The following is a 17281-nucleotide window of genomic DNA, read 5'->3' on the forward strand; positions in this document are numbered from 1 at the left end:
TAACATCGCGTTTAGGTGAAATGGCATTAAGAGAGGAATTTACAATTAATAGGCTGTCAGTCGTTAATGTGAAATCTTGCTAACCGTATTCGCTTTGTCTTAGCATAGATTTAGTTCCGGCCTCCTGGGGAACACTGGGGGCGTCTACGGGCGGCGGCCACGGGCGGCGGTGTCACCGTCGCCTCTGAGGTCGGCGTCCTGGGGAGCTGGCACGGCGTCCTGGTCGGTGTCCTGGTCGGCGTCCTGGGCAGCCGGCGCGGCGTTCTGGGGAGCCATTATCTGCCTTTAGCATTTCTTTACTTCCGTTTTTTTTTTTGTCTTTTTAATTTGATTGGTTGTGCTGCAGCTCATGCACACACACACGTACAGAGTGTGGAAAAGCAGAGGACCGGTCTAACCCCGAACCGCTAGCATCTAGCCCCGATCCGCTAGCATCTAGCCCCGATCCGCTAGCATCTAGCCCCGATCCGCTAGCATCTAGCCCCGAACCGCTAGCATCTAGCTCCGAACCGCTAGCATCTAGCCCCGATCCGCTAGCATCTAGCTCATCTAGCTCTGATATGCTAGCATCTAGCTCATCTAGCTCTGATACGCTAGCATCTAGCTCATCTAGCCCCGAACCACTAGCATCTAGCTCTGATACGCTAGCATCTAGCTCATCCATCACTTTGCTGTCGACTATATTGGACACTGAATAAACAACAACACTTAATAACTTGGTGTGTGTCATGAACTTGACCGATACTGATGTAAACCAAACAATCAATAGCTGACGTTACTCGGCTTGCTAATCTAGCTAGATATTGTTAACTAAAGCTGTCAGTATCATTCATAATATTATAATATATATCATAATAATATGGACTGTTTTACCACTCCGTAGTATGACTAATGGAACTAGCTATACGTTACCCACACAGCACAGGAAGCCCAGCAAGCGATGTCACGCCTCTTCCCCTGCCCAGCACCGCAAGACCACAGCGACCCCTGAGATGATGCAGCAGGACCCTGTCTGTGCGCTCATGCTGCGTCAGGCTCAGGCGTCCTCCACCGCGGAGATGGCGGTGTATTTCCGTGAGAACGCGGAACGAATGTGGCGAGAGCGACACCCCTCGCCTTCCCGGGACCTCTCACCTCTATGGGTAGGTGCCGTGGAGATATGCGCCACCGAGAAAACCCCGGAAGGCGAGTTCTCAGAAGAGGGCTCGGAAGGCGAGGATGAGGAAGAGGAAGGCGAAGAGGAAGACCAGGCTCCCTCGGTTTGTTCCGCCCCCGCCATATACTACGGTGAGGGTGAAGAGGGAGAAGACGCCTACCCTCCGTCGATATGCGACGCCTCCACTGTGAACTATGGTGAGGAAGAGGAGGTGGATTACCCTCCGTCGGTTTGCGACGCCTCCACCGTTAACTACGGTGGTGAGGAGGAGGAGTACGAAGACGATTACCCTCCGTCGGAGTACTCCGCATCGGCTGTAGGCTACGGTGAGGAGGAGGGGGAGTACGAAGATTACCCTCCGTCGGAGTACTCCGCACCTGCCGTAGGTTACGGTGAGGAAGAGGAGGAGTACGAAGAGGAAGATCGTCCTCCGTCCGTGCACTCAGGCGTCTCGGAGTGCACGGACAGCGAACTCTACTCAGAGGACGAGGGCAGTCCGCCCCCCTCTGAGTGTTCTGCTGGGACTGTGAAGGGGAGGTGGACCCCGTCCTCAGATCGCTCCGGAGGAGAGAGGATGGACTGCTCCCGGGGTGGCAGCCCGGAGCAGCCCATGAGTTGGAGCCGGGACAGCGAGGCGACCGAGATGGAGGTGGAAGAGCCCACAGTCGACTCCAGAGGACGGTCGCGGAGCGAGACGGGCGTACCATACGGCCAGCTGGGGGGAGAGAACGCCCGCCGCGCTGCACCCGGCGCGTCCGCCCGCCGCGCTGCACCCGGCGCAGCAAAGCCTGGAGGAGGACCGTTCGCTGCAGCACCTGCAGCTCCCGATCTCTCTCCCCTTATCGCTCTACTCCTGGCGCGTAGTCTGGCGCCTGTTTCGTGTGTGTCTGTCCCAGTGTTCGTGAGTCTGCCCGTATGTGTACCGAACCCCTTTTTCCCGTTTGTTCCTCTGTGTGTAAGTCTTCCTGTTTGTGTGTTTGTGTCCGTCCAGTTAAACGTGTCTAACGTGTTTTCCCCGGTCTTCCCAGGGAGGGTGTTCTAAGCTGTTGGTGGCGGACTCTCCACCGAGGGCGGTCATCTCCCAGACGCAGGACTGGGTGCTTCGGATCCGCCCATCGACGTGGGTTCGGGGCACTCGGTCCTGTTGGCACCCCGGGACGGGTAGTGCCCTTGGTGGGGGCGTCTGTCATGCTACGGTCCCCGAATCCTTCCTTTGGGGCGTGTGTTAACATTGTCTGCGTCTATTCGTCTGCGTCAGTGTCTCTCTGTGGGTGCGGGTGCGTCTTGTCATTATCCGTCTCACCTGTGGCTCGTCTCGTCATCACGTGGGGTTGATGTGGTCTGTCTATTTAATGTGCGTTCGCGCAGTGTCTTGTGCTCGTCATTGTCTAAAGTCTACACGTTTCAGTGTGAGTGTTCCATGTTTTACGTGCGCTGTATTGCGCAATAGTTGTAGTCAATAAACGTGACGTTTGCTAAAGCAAGGATCTGTGTCTCGTCCTTCGCCTCGCACCCAGCGTCACAAGTAGCCATTATAATCTCTGTAGATGCTGACTATCCTGTAGCGTGTTCAACTCCGCTCATTTGGATTGTACAACTGCAGGGTGTGATTTATTAATGTGTAGTAAGGAAGATGCCTATTGTTAATGCGCACACATCATTTAAAAATATTTATTAACAGAAATTATGATGATTTTATTTGACAAAAGGCTGTATATAACGAAAACAAAGACATTTCATATAACAGTTGAAAATATAACAACTAATGCTTAGCAGCATCCTTGGGCACCCCCTTGCAGTTAGAATGGTACATTCGACTATGACGTTCATAGTCGACTAGGGGGTATAGTCGACTATAGTCGAATCAGCGACTATTGCAGATCACCCCTATACAGAACACTTGTATTTGTGGTCTTTGACATCTTTGATTTGTAAGAGATATATAAAAACAATTGATAATCAAACTTTGACGGCTTTCTTTAATTATTTCAAAACACAATACTTGTACTTTTTACTTTCAGTACTTGAGTAATACATTTTTTGAATAAACTACTTGCAATAGGTTAAGTACAAAAATGCTGAATACTTCTGTACTTCTACTTAAGTAAAGTTTTTAAAAAACACTTCAACTTCTACTCAAGTCAGTTTTTTGATAGAGTACTTGTACTTTTACTAAAGTATGGGTCTCTAATACTTTATACAACACTGGTAATTGAAGGGTGCTTAGTTTTAATGAGAATGCATGTTGATGTGTTTCCATCTTTGGTGGCGCAGATCTTACACACTGACTCATATAGGTTTGCATATAACCAGTTCGACTGACTCACAACTAACACTCTTCGCCATTGTGGCTTTTCCCCTCTATATTAGTGAACACCGCCACTCCACAACCAATCAGTGAGCTCCAACTGCTGACCCCTCCCACAGATCTTTTTAATGAACGCGCAAAATGTTTTAAATGCACCATTTTTCAAAGTGCAGATTTGGCATGTTGCGTCACGTGGTTAATATACAGTACTGCCACAATTTTACAATACTGTCATCACACTGCCTAATCCTAGTAGGTGCTAGTATTAGCTTATCTCAGCAATTCAAGATATATATTAAAACACATATGCTCCTCTGTTCATTGCACTTTTGAAAAAATAACAATGTTGCAGCAGGCAAATTGCACTGATTTACTCCGGTGGTAGTTGTTCTTTATTTTTAAAATTTATTATAAAAAATATTTAAAAGTTGTTCTCTGCACTACTTTATGTAAAATACTATTTTTTGTGCAATACCATTATATTTATTTCTTGTTATATGGTAATATTTATAATTCATTTGCTTTTTATGTGTTTCTTTAATACTGATACAATCAACGCGATGATTGATGATGCAGGGGGCACCAACCAAAATCTCGCCTAAGGGCACCACATTGGTCAGGGCCGTCTGGTGTGGAACAACCCATTACATGGGTTACATTACATCAATTACATTACATAAATTTTAATCCTTCTGAACATCAGTGCTGCCTTCGATACCATCGATCATGGTGTCTTATTGGAAAGATTACATTTATGGGCCGGAATTTCTGGGACAGCTCTAAAATGGTTTAATTCTTACCTATCTAACAGGTCATTTGTGGTGTCTGTTGGTGACAAGTGGTCTGTCCCTGCGTCTCTCAGCAGTGGCGTGTCTCAGGGGTCTATTTTAGCTCCGCTTTTATTCTCTTTATATATGCTACCGTTAGGGGACCTTATCCAAAGTTTTAATGTTTCCTTCCACTTTTACGCTGATGACACTCAGATTTATCTATCTGTCAAACGGAAGGACGCTGGAAGTGTGTCACATCTTACAAACTGCCTGGCAGCCATTAAAAATTGGATGTCCCAAAACTTTCTTAAATTAAATGATGAAAAGACGGAGGTCCTTATTGTGGGCACTGAGGAAATGCGTACAAAGATACAATCAGATCTTAATTATGCTGATTTAAAGGCTAAATCCTTTATGAAAAATCTTGGGGTGACTTTTGACTCTCAACTTAATTTCTCAGTGCACATAAAGAAGCTCCTACAAACTTGCTTTTTTCAGCTGAGAAATATTAGTAAAGTTAGAAATATTTTGCCATACCCAGAAGTTGAGAAAATCATCCATGCCTTTATTGCCACCCGGTTGGACTATTGCAATGCGCTATTTACGTGTCTAAGTCAGAGAGAGGTAGCCCGTCTCCAACTGGTTCAAAATGCAGCTGCCCGTCTTCTCACTAGGACGAAACGCAATGAACACATCACTGGCTTCTCTTCACTGGCTACCAATAAGCTATAGAATCAATTTAAAAAATTTATTGCTTGCATATCAGGCTGTCCATAAGGAGGCCCCAGCCTATATCTCAGAGTTACTATGTCCTCTTACTAGTGAGAGAACTTTGAGGTCCTCAAATCAGGGACTCTTATCAGTCTCGTGTACAAATCTGGCAACAAAGGGGGACCAGGCATTTGCAGTGTATGCCCCAAAACTATTGAACAATCTCCCCGCAGATATTAGACTCTCTGAGTCAATTCAGGTTTTTAAAAAATGTTTAAAAACACATTTTTACTCTCTGGCATTTAATAGTTGTTGATCAGGGTGTATTTATAATCGGTGTGTATTTGTGTATTTGATAATTTTATTTTATTGTGTGTTATTTTAAATTTTTATCTTTTATCTATTTAAGAGTATAATTGTAGCTTTCTATCTACTACATTGTATGTTGTGTAATGTTTGTAAAGCACTTTGTGATTCACCTCTAGATAAGTGCTATATAAGTAAAGCTTTACCTTAGCTTTACCTTACATGCTGAATAATCAGATATTAATCCAAAATACAATGTGATGTGACCATTGAAAGCGCAAATTTCCTCTAACTTCCCATTCAGTTGATGGGGGGGAAAAGATTGATAAAAAGCTCTATAAGGACATTGCATTTAAACTTTAGGAACCTTAAAACACGTTTAATCACTCTCTGAAGAGTGTATTACATTGTTGAAAAAAACATTTACAAAGTCACTGGAAAGTTCCTTCTGTCAGGTTCATTTTCTTCCATCTGCACTTTCTTCAGTCTTATCCATACTTGACAGGTAGACCAAATTATGTGGCTTTATTTGTTTTATTATTGCCATTAATATGAATGACACAATTTGGTGCAACTTAAAAAAAAAAAAAAAAAAGGTATAGGTAAAAAAAAAAAAAAAAAGTTCAAAGCCATTTTTTTTAAAACAGTAGGTTATACTTTCTTTCCAAATTTGCCCTTTTTCTCTTTATGTTTCTTCAGCTTCTTGCCTTGCTGTTGCTCAGTCTTGTTTACACCCTCCCATTTTCTTTTCTTGTCACTAAAAGGTGCAATACATAAAAAAAGACAAACACAAACGTTCTTGTGACAGATCCAACACTTCTATTACCATACGCAGCCCTGCCATGACCCCGCTGGGTGTGTGCGGAGGTCATTCGCTTACCTCTTTATGCTCACAATAGCCGTGTGAGCTCCCTTCTTCAGCACCTGGTCCCATTCCTCATCATTTCCTCGGATCATGTACCTGTACAGAGTAACGGTTATAACAAACCCAACTCAACAGTGGCCATTGCTTATGCCATTTCATTTCAGCCTCATATTGCTCTTGCGAAAGCCAGGTGAATAACTTGGGACTAGAACAACTGTACTGTGAGAGGGATTATGTCAGCACCACTACTACAAGAAAATCTGGCAGTTGTATAACCTGTCTGTGTCGTAGGACAACAGCTCTGGGAGCCTAAAATAAATCCTAAACACTTATATGTTGTTCTCTCTACTGTTTGGCCTGAAAATGTGAACAGGACTGAGCTAAAGCAATTTTGAGAAGGCCCTGGTTACTGAAGGTGAAAAGCTCATAGAATGGATAAATCTTGGCTAGAATCTTGGCTAGACTCGTCCTGTAGGAACAATAAGGTAAAACCCAGTATGCGTCCTCTCGCTTTAGCACATACTGGGAAAGATCCATGTCCTTAATCTTCTCCATGTCCTTCTTGTGTTTATCTTTGAATTCTTCGGCTGCCTCATCCTGACATTAAAGAAAGAGGATTCATAGTCAAAATATTAGTACCAACTTAGTTACTCTGGCTTAAAACCAATAAATATTTCAGGTTTCCAAACAGTAGAGAAGTAGATTTTTCTCCCAGATCATTTATTTTCTGAAATGTCGGAGTTGTTTTTGAAGCTCCATAAGAGATCCATACCAGATCTTCGTGCAGTGACCGAGCTGTTGGTTCCATGGTAACGTCTTTCAAAGCAGCCATGTCTGCCTCGATGGCCTTCTCCTGGAGACCGTTGAAGAACTGTAGAAGATAGGACAGGAAAGAACCACATTAAGTCTGAAAGTCAGAACAAGATGTAGAAATTCACTCATCAACCAAAACTCTCATCCACTTTTGCTTAATCCAACCTTGAAAATCAAAACTGAAACGGAATATGATTAGCCTATAACTGGAACAAGAACTTAACCACAGATAGCACTTGTTGTCTTTGTACTTTACACTGTATGTTTATTTTTATTTGCACTTCTAGGTTTTAATTCCTGTTGTTTGAGATTGAGCCCTTGTTCATTTGCAATACTAAGTAATGACACTGATTCCTGTAGTTTATTGGTACTCTGGTTCAAAGGTATATTGAACTCTGACCCATCTATGGTACTATCTATCATGAATTCTGTGAGCAGATGGCACTTTGTAAGTCGCTCTGGATAAGATAAAAAATAAAAACCTTGAGTCTGCTTACAGTCTATTTGCTTAACCATTTGCATAGCAGTATGCTTGGATTTGTCATTGTGTGCACATTCATACAAAATTGTTCTTGTAGGATATCATGAGGATAGCATTGGCAAAATACAGCTTCCAAATCTCTCCTCTAGCCTGAAGCGTTAATCTGTTTCTTGTTTATTAGCCACCACAGTGCGCCTAGCTAGAGTACTTCATTTATCTCAACAGGAATATGTCATGGACCAGATCTCCTTCTCCTGTTGTTTTGGTAGGTTTTGATCTCACCTGTACCACCTTGCGGACGAGCCGGTTGAACAGGCCCATGAGCTGAGAACTGGGCAGCTCGATTTCCTTTTCCAGGTCATCTACAGATTTGTGCTGCAGCCCAAGTCCCAAAAGCAAATACTACAACAAACAGGAAGGATGAGTCAAACCTCAGAAGCCTGTCCAGAAACGCGTGCACACACACACACACACACACAGGCAGAAAAACACAGGCACACACTCACAGACTGAGCGACAGAAAGTGAGATGGAGCCCAGCTGTTTGAGGAAGAACATCTGGGCCACGGCAGGGACCATGTCAATGATGAGGTGGTAGTCCACCATGTTCCTGGAGTACATCTCCAAACGTTTCAGGTCGTATGGGGTGAACCGGGCAGCTAAGTCTGAACTGGAGAGCACTGAGGGGAGAATGAATCAGAGTTATCCTCAAGGGCCAAAACACCTTTAAATGAACAGAGGGAGGTACAAGGTCCCGTACGTGTTGGGCTGTCGTCCTTGACGGCCCTGTTCTGCAGGATGTTCAGCGCCAACGTTGGGCTAAAGCTGCTGAACTGGTAGGAGAGCAGAGAGAGGAACCTCCTACGGAAGTCTGCAGAAAAGATCATTAGATCTTTCACCTTCTCACCAACACTACCAACATAAAGTCTAATTCTAAATATCCATGTCAGATTTCATATAATACAACTTTCATGCTTTTGGGGTGCACATATCTATGACTGGATCTGGATTATGTCATGGATCTGCCTTTAGACTAGTCTAATATCATAATAATAATGCTGCTGTAGATGTGCACCATATTTGTCAATTATACATACACACACACACACACATAATTACTATGGTGGGGCACCTCAGTCATGGCCTCAGGGCCTAACCACCAGACCATGACTATCCCATGATGACGGGACGGTAGAGCGTCTCTACAGTTACATGAGCAGACTCACCCTTCCAGAAGGCAGGCAGCCACTGTCCTGGTCCTGCAGAATCCTCCATGTTCAGCTCTTTCAGCATGATGCAGGAGTGTTCCCCAGTCAGGTCATTCTGATGGTCACAATGCAAGTTCACGTTAATCTCATAAGCAGTACCGCACAGACTACACACTGCACTGATTAGTTTTCATTCTCGTCTTGCTGCGTGATCAGAAAAGTGAAATACAGTAATGGCGTTATGTCGATGTAGGTGTGTTCGTTGTCCTTACTGGAGTTTGTCTTAAATAAACTGGAACAAAGCCTGCCTTCTTCCAGAACCTGGATGGGAGAGAATACAATATGCAAACGATGGTGGAGTGGAACAAGCATTATAGCACAAGAATATGCATGTGTGTGTGAGTGTGTTTGTAGGGGTTTGTACTCACCTGAGCAACTGTGGTGTGTGTGTGTGTGTGTGTGTGTGTGTGTGTGTGTGTGTGTGTGTGTGTGTGTGTGCGCGCACGCGTGTGCGCTGTGGTGTAGGTGTGTGTGTGTGTGTGTGTGCGCGCTGTGGTTTGTACTCACTTGAGCAGCTGTGGTGTGTGTGTTTGCTTTGGTTTGTACTCACTTGAGCAGCTGTGGTGTGAGACCATACGACACCCCCAGGTAGTCCAACCTTTCAGCTGTCCTCTCATTCAGCTTCAGCAGGAGGGGAGGCAGGTCTGTCCGGGGAGACACCACCTCTTCCAGGAGACTGACGGCCTACGCACATAAACGAATGAACAAACCACCTTAATTGTGTAGTGAAACAGGGTTTAAAGGTTTTTTGTTGCCGGCTCTTCAATTCCACCTTTATAAAAAAAAATGGAGAGACATTTTTTCGTTCCACAAGTGGACAAGAATAGAGTTAATCAGTACCGCTGGAGCCAAAGTCCTCCCAAGCAGATAAAGGATGCAGCACTCGTTACCTCACTGCTGACGGAGTTGATCGCCCTGGTGTTCGCCTGCTCCCCCTCGTCCAAGAGAGGAAACTGACCCTCATAGTAGCGCTGCAGGAGCTGCAGAGCACGTGTCCCATAACCCATCTGAGGAACACAGGAACCTCCAGATTAAAGTACAAACACACCACTACCGACCGAACACCAGGAAAACAGGCAAATAAAGTGGCGAGAACACCACTTCAAGTTTTACTTAATGTCGGTTCAGCACTGGCTGAAAAAGGCAACACGGCAGAAGTAAAGATGACACTGCTTACCCCCTGATAGTCCGGGTTCACAGCTATCCGGACAACCCTTCCCCCAGAGAGACCACCAAAATCGGGATCTTGAAACTAAAAACAGGAGCAACACTGTACAAACGGCCCCCCAAAAAATAAGATTTGATATTATGCTCAGTGGAGCATCAAGGTGAGGTGATACCTGCTCCGACACTGTCCAGGGAATGAGGTCTCCGGAGGCTTTCCTTCCTCTGGATAAGCTATTTAGGATGGACTGATGAGAAATCTCTCCCTCCAGACACACCTTTAATAGAAGAACGAGATTAAATAACCACTAGTTCAGTAGGCTTAATCCACTATTAAGAAACTTGTAACAAAAAAAAAAAAAAGTAAATTTTTACCACCAAAAAGTAACAATATATACAAAAGTCATTACTTATTATGTTTACATCTGTTCTAGAAAGTGCAGGTCACAAGATAAAAAACCAAATCACTTTTTATTCATCAAACAAACCATGCTCAATAGATCAGGTCCCACACCCGATCTATTGAAGGTGGCCATGTTGAAAACAGATTTTGTACAGAATCTCTGAAACATCTGGTTGACTAGGTATCAGTATCTTTAATAATGTGAAGAAGTATCATTTGAAAAATGACTTTTTTTTTAAGAGACCCACTCAAATACAGAGGCAATTTCAGATTTATGTTATTCAATAACTGTAGCAACATGATCTTGGTATGAGTCATTCAGTTCATATAAAGAACCATGCAATTTTAGCCAGCAACACCAATTCAAAGAGTGAAAACTTTTAATATCAAATCGCAATTCATTCATGTACTTTGACAGAGGGAGTAAATATTGTTAATGGAACACAACGGTCAAAATATTTTTTGTTCAAAGCCATCACATTTAGAATTTTCGCAGAAGGCATCAATTCAGAGCAAAAACTGCGAAGGCCATTACCTGCACGACCGCCAAGACCTCAGGCAGAGCGTTGTGTGTGGGAGGAACGGGGGGCAGCAGGCAGAAGAGGTGGTGAGCTGGAGCATCAGAGAGCATCTGCAGGTCATTGGGGGAGTTCTGCAGAGGCAAACGTCCAGTCAGCACACGTTTCCTAATGCACGTTGGACGGTTAAAGGGAGTCCAGCGTGTACTCACCTTATAGTGAGACGCCACATAGAGGGCCATGAGACGCTGAAGAAAGGCCTCTGAGGCTTTGTGGTAGCAAAATAACGTGTCTCTGTTCACGTAGTACCTGTAATAAGGAGCTAAGGAAAGCTACAACTCATTCACACTAAAGAAAGGAGGAACGCGTGCGGCTACAGGGGCCAACCGGGCCACTCCACACCGCGGACCGTGAGCGGCAGGGGTCTGGAGGATACAGGTCGCAGGTTTCGGGAAGAGGGCAACCCGAGATGATGCGTGGCACACTCAGACAATCCAGACACAGGAGCTCATTCAGCCACTTCTCCACGGCGTCTCCTGGAGCGTAGCGGATAGACTCGTGGAGAGTCGCCTCGTGGAGGGTGCGGGCTGTGGAACGTAGATTACAGATTAGCGATCCAGAGAGCTGACATGGCTTCACTGTGCGGTCTTACCGGGACTGCTTGACCCCTTTCAGTACATGTGTGGCGGGCTATTTCACAGTAAAGGTTTACAAATGTGTTTTTCTACTAACATTACAATTAAGACTGTATTGATATAACGTAGGGTGCAGTCACGGACGTAATTTTGGGGGGGGACTGGGGGGGACATTTCCCCCCCAATTTTTCAAAAGCCGGCTTTGGTCCCCCCCAGTTTTTACGGTTAAAACCAAATATTTAAATAGCGACGAATCCATGTCCCCCCCACTTTTGAAATCAAAATTACGTCCATGGGTGCAGTGGGGAGTATTCGGTGTGATGGCTCTCTTAAACCTAAATGGAATGGAACCTCAATGGATCGGTACAAGAAAACTTCAGGACTGTCTCCTCAAAAGTGTTGAAATGTGCTTGGTGCCAAGGGAGGTCACACTGAATACTTTTGCCTGTAGTAGCCATTTTGTTCTGAAAATATATATTTTTTGTGTACAAATTTTCTGTTTGTATCTTAACAAATGGACAGAAATAATTATAATTAATAATTATATATACAAAAATGACAACAAATCTAATGGATGCTTAAGAACTTTAAGACTTTTACACAACAATAATATAAATATATTATAAATTATAGTATATAATATATTATAATATAATAATATATTATTATAATAAGATTATAAATATAATGTTAGAATTCTAAATAATACATAAATATTTAAATATTGCTGGTGTGCCGTGATGGTGATGCTGGGGTACCTGTGGCCAGTCTGGCGGTGCTGGTGGTTCGGTTCTGGGCGGAGAGCGTCTGCTGACTGTCTGCACTCTGCTGCCTGAGCTGCTGGATGAGCTTGAGAGAAAGGGAGCGGCCTGTGCCCTCGTACCTGCACACACCCCCCAGGCAAACAGCTGCCTCAGTCACCACACCAACGACAGCTCGCACCATCGCCATGCCAACTGCTACGTACGGAGGCCAAAATTAACAAACGGTAAATTCTCGGGAAGCAGGACGTGCGGTAAACCTCAAATCTGTGAGCATGTTACGAGAACATTAGCAGCGTCATTTATTGTCAGGACATGAATTAAAGCGTCGTAACTTGTACAGTGGGGAAAATAAGTATTTAGTCAGTCACCAATTGTGCAAGTTCTCCCACTTAAAAAGATGAGAGAGGACGGTAATTGACATCATAGGTAGACCTCAACTATGAGAGACAAAATGTGAAAAACAAATTGAGAAAATCATTTTGTCTGACTTTTAAAGAATTTATTTGCAAATAATGGTGGAAAATAAATATTTGGTCAATAACAAAAGTTCATCTCAATACTTTGTTGTATATACTCTGTTGGCAATGACAGAGGTCAAACGTTTTCTGTAAGTCTTCACAAGGTTGGCACACACTGTTGCTGGTATGTTGGCCCATTCCTCCATGCAGATCTCCTCACGTTTCATCTTCATTGCCCTTGCTGATGGAAGGAGGTTTGCACCCAAAATCTCACAATACATGGCCCCATTCATTCTTTCATGTACACGGACCAGTCGTCCTGGTCCCTTTGCAGAGAAACAGCCCCAAAGCATGATGTTGCCACCCCCATGCTTGACAGTTGGTATGGTGTTCTTTGGATGCAACTCAGCATTCACTGTCCTCCAAACACGACGAGTTGTGTTTTTACCAAATAGTTCTACTTTGGTTTCATCTGACCATATGACATTCTCCCAATACTCTTCTGGAACATCCAAATGCTCTCTAGCAAACTTCAGACATGCCTGGCTTAAGCAGGGGGACACGTCTGGCACTGCAAGATCTGAGTCCCTGGCGTCGTAGTGTGTTGCTGATGGTAGCCTTTGTAACGTTGGTCCCAGCTTTCTGCAGGTCATTCACTAGATCCCCCCTTGTGGTTCTGGGATTTTTCCTCACCGTTCTTGTGATCATTTTGACCCCACGGGCTGAGATCTTGCGTGGAGCCCCAGATCGAGGGAGATTAGTAGTGGTCTTGTAGGTCTTCCATTTTCTGATTATTGCTCCCACAGTAGATTTCTTCACACCAAGCTGCTTGCCTATTGCAGATTCAGTCTTCCCAGCCTACAATTCGGTTTCTGGTGTCCTCCGACAGCTCTTTCGTCTTCACCATAGTGGAGATTGGAGTGTGACTGTTTGAGGTTGTGGGCAGGTTTCTTTTATACTGTTAACGACTTCAAACAGGTGCCATTAATACAGGTAATGAGTGGGGGAAAGAGGAGCCTCTTAAAAAAGAAGTTACAGGTCTGTGACAGCCAGAAATCTTGCTTGTTTGTAGGTGATCAAATACTTATTTTCCACTATTATTTGCAAATAAATTATTTAAAAGTCAGACAAAATTATTTTCTCAATTTTTTTTCACATTTTGTCTCTCATAGTTGAGGTCTACCTATGATGTCAATTACAGGCCTCTCTCATCTTTTTAAGTGGGAGAACTTGCACAATTGGTGACTGACTACTTATTTTCCCCACTGTATTTGCATTTGAACAATAGCACGTCTCATCGGTGGAGTGGCCAACCTTCAACCTGTGTCTTTTGCGAGCCAACACGAAAGGACGACCTCCACCGCTGTGACCTCCCTGCAGACGTACAGGCCGGGGCAGTTGTCCTACTCACCCGTTGATGGTGGAGGACATGAACACCAGGTAAGGGCCGAGCAGCTTCTTCACCAAAGGAAGGGGGATAGCAGCGGCCTCGTCTATGGCCACCAGCTCTGCCTGGCCCAGCTTCACAGAATCAGCAGGGTGGATGTACTGTAGATGATGGCTCAGATCAGTCTCAGCTCAACTCAAATACAGCAGATGAACACTGTCTAGCCATCATCAATCTCACACGTCTTCTACACTACTTTAGCCAGGAGAAGTGAATAACGTCAACTGGCCAAGAATGCAGCCAGTGTACCTGAATGGTCTGACGATGCTCCTTGAAAATATTCACTCTGACCACAGCCTTATTGAACTCAGGATTCAATGATTGGATTATTTCATAATCCAGATGTTCCTGGAAAACAAATGAATTAATTAATTTATCAATTAACAACAGTTAACAATACAATCATATTTCACAGGCAAAGAGAACAAGAGTTGTTAAAGTTCTCATGCTAAAGATGATTGAGATGTGCTGTATGTACTCTGTATGTGCTGTAGTTTACATAATGAGGATAAGAGCTTAAAGACATCCTTGACATTTTTATCTTCAGTACCATCTACAGGACTGTGGGCTCCCATTCCTTAAAACCCACCCAATGAACAACCACAAAAAAGACCAGGAAATCTCAAATCAAAATCAGAAATGTACTGACTCGTGATTTCCATCCCAGCATGCAATTTGAGACAGCACAAAACATGTTATTATTTAAACTGACTAATCCCATATCACCATGGAGTTCAGGTTATTCTTGGGGAGCAAAACTGTTACAACATCAGATGAGTCTGAACTTCAGGGAGTAAGAATTAAGAACAAACGATCAATTCCTACCTGATACTGAAGGGCATCAAATCCTTTGAATATGAACTCAAACAGAGTGTGCAAGTTGTCTGGGCTAGGAGACGTGACAAATATATTGGAATAGCTGCAGCCAAACAGAACACAAAGGTGTTAAAACAGACAGAAGTAACCAGATCCATAGAGGAACTGTTAAGTGTGAATGGTCTCTTTTGGTGAGTCTGTCTGTGCTCTCACACCCACCCAAAGGCCACGGCTGCAGCCAATGACAGCCCCAGCGCTGCCGACTTGCCCCGCCCCCGAGCTGCTGTTAGAGCCACCGTGCTGCGCAACGTCTTTTCTGAAATGGCTTCAATGAACTTGAGCACAGCCTTGGCCTAGACCCCACACATACCCCCCCAGACACGTCAAATTAATGAAATTCCTTTTTATTTTATCATCAACTTCATTCATTCAACAATAGTTCAACAACTATTATTAACTATTATGATTAACAACTATATGATATATGTAATAACAATATGATTATATATATATATATAATCCACTGCCTCTGGGTGTACCTGGTCCATGGTTTTGCAGCAATCCACTAGAACGCCCACTGGCTGTGTGTCCTGCAGGGATTCCTTCAGGTCCTTTAGTTCTTGTTCCCGTGGCGACAGACCTTCTTCCTGTTGGTAGAGGCACAGGTCATGAGGCACTGCTGTGGTAGTGATTGGCCTGGAACTGACCAGGTTTCACCCAGATCTACCTGTGCTCTAGGTGGGACAGGCTTGATGTTTGCAATGTGCTTAGAGATGGGCAGAATGTTGAGCTGGTCGTCAATGACAACACAGGCCTTACAGGAGGAGAGAGACAAGATAAATCTGTAAAGATAAAAAGGTTGACATTAAGACATCAGTTGAATGACATTAAGACAATAGCAGGATGAGCCTGTAGATAGATATTATTATTATTAACATGATTTAGATTAAAATGCAATACAGGCATGCAAATACTAACAATACCTAAAAATCTGTCACATTTAAGCTCCATAAACTGCAAATGAAATCTACTTCATAAGATCCAACCAACCTTTCATTGAACCTTCCTACAACATCCTGGTGAGCCTCCGTCCGGTAGCGAGAATGGACGTCCTGCAGGAGACAATGAGCAATCCCAATGAGGCACACGCAGGCAAACACTTAAAAACTTCCTGATCAATGTTGCGAGTGCCATTTACCATCGTCATTGTGTAAAGCTGCTTCAGTGAGTTCATGGTCCTGAGGAGAATCACCACAATGCCTCCGCCTTCCACCGTCTCAACAGTCCGGGCCAAGAGGTTGGGAGTTACAGCCTCAAAGTCCTTTAACACAGTATGAAAAGGAAAGATGTCGCACCAAATGCCCACAATGACTGGGTGTCTAGAAGGCAATAAGCATGACCAACCTGTAGGACACACATGCCGAATGTGTTACCCAAGATTTTGTGAGTTTCATTGTAGTAACAGTAGCGGATGTTGGTGGAGGCGATGAACAGCTCAAATGGATCATCTTGCTTCAGATTCAGAGTTCCTGTTTTGATCTTTTTCTGCAGCTGCCGCATCCGCTTCTTACGGTTACTGCAAAATTATTATAAAGTATTATTAGTAGTATTAGAACAATGTTTCCATCCCAGTGCTGGGACTGGGACTGTCTGGAGTTCCCCGAGACCTGCAATCATACCTGCTGAAGTCAAGTTTCTTCTTATAACACCACAGAACCGATGGTCGTGCTCGCACCGTAGCTTTGGACAGCATGTGATGAAGAATGACAACCTAGAATACAAATGAACAAGGGTTCTTTACACAGTATCGACTGGTTGTCAAATCGGTTCGGCCTCCAGTACCCAGGTGAGTTATGGATCTTACCTGGTCTCTGCCGTGATCTCCAACAATGACGAACATTGTCCGATGTTGTTGTACGACTCCATTTTCGATTTGGACACGAATCCGATTATCGATTTTCTTCCGATACGTTGCCATGTCTTTCTATTGCTAACAGAAATAGAGAAATACTGTTTAGGACATTTGTACCACACAAATGGACCGGACAGTGTTAGTTAGGGTGACAAGGGACTCCATGCTTTAACATTAGGTTCGGTACTTAGATAACGTTAGCTAGTAAGTTTCCTACAACTCCCACCCTAGTAGTTTATTTTTAATATAATGGTCGACAAATTGTAAATGATAAACATCCGGATAAATCATACCTCAAACACTAAAAAGGATAAAGAACCACTTTAGCTAAACACTTTCAGAAAATAAACAAGCCTCTTGCACCAACACACCGCACATGCTTGATATGCTCACGTGGTACGACAGCGCTCGAGGACACGTTGTGGTTGTGCGACTCGAGGCAGAGGAAGGACCCAGACGCGTGCGTATAGCTGTCTTTACTATTGCC

At 44.1% G+C, this 17281-nt stretch overlaps 1 protein-coding gene across 1 annotated transcript; it reads right to left on the bottom strand.

Annotated features, from left to right (window-relative positions):
• Positions 1-2811: 2811 nt before the first annotated feature.
• Positions 2812-17243, bottom strand: nat10 (N-acetyltransferase 10). The gene is made up of 29 exons (XM_076985995.1): positions 17088-17243; positions 16747-16872; positions 16562-16653; positions 16287-16458; positions 16081-16203; positions 15933-15994; positions 15610-15724; positions 15422-15529; positions 15102-15235; positions 14892-14985; positions 14316-14414; positions 14031-14167; positions 12156-12280; positions 11199-11349; positions 10975-11071; positions 10780-10896; positions 10018-10119; positions 9855-9929; positions 9568-9684; positions 9228-9361; positions 8890-8938; positions 8636-8732; positions 8170-8280; positions 7917-8089; positions 7693-7812; positions 6889-6987; positions 6640-6713; positions 6132-6212; positions 2812-6008 (listed from the first exon to the last, which is right to left on the bottom strand). The coding sequence occupies exons 2-29, from the start codon at positions 16858-16860 to the stop codon at positions 5903-5905; spliced, it is 3078 nt and encodes a 1025-aa protein (XP_076842110.1). The 5' UTR covers positions 16861-16872; positions 17088-17243; the 3' UTR covers positions 2812-5902.
• Positions 17244-17281: the final 38 nt, after the last annotated feature.

The sequence above is a fragment of the Brachyhypopomus gauderio genome, chromosome 2 (genome assembly GCF_052324685.1).
Source record: "Brachyhypopomus gauderio isolate BG-103 chromosome 2, BGAUD_0.2, whole genome shotgun sequence".
Lineage (NCBI taxonomy): Eukaryota > Metazoa > Chordata > Actinopteri > Gymnotiformes > Hypopomidae > Brachyhypopomus > Brachyhypopomus gauderio.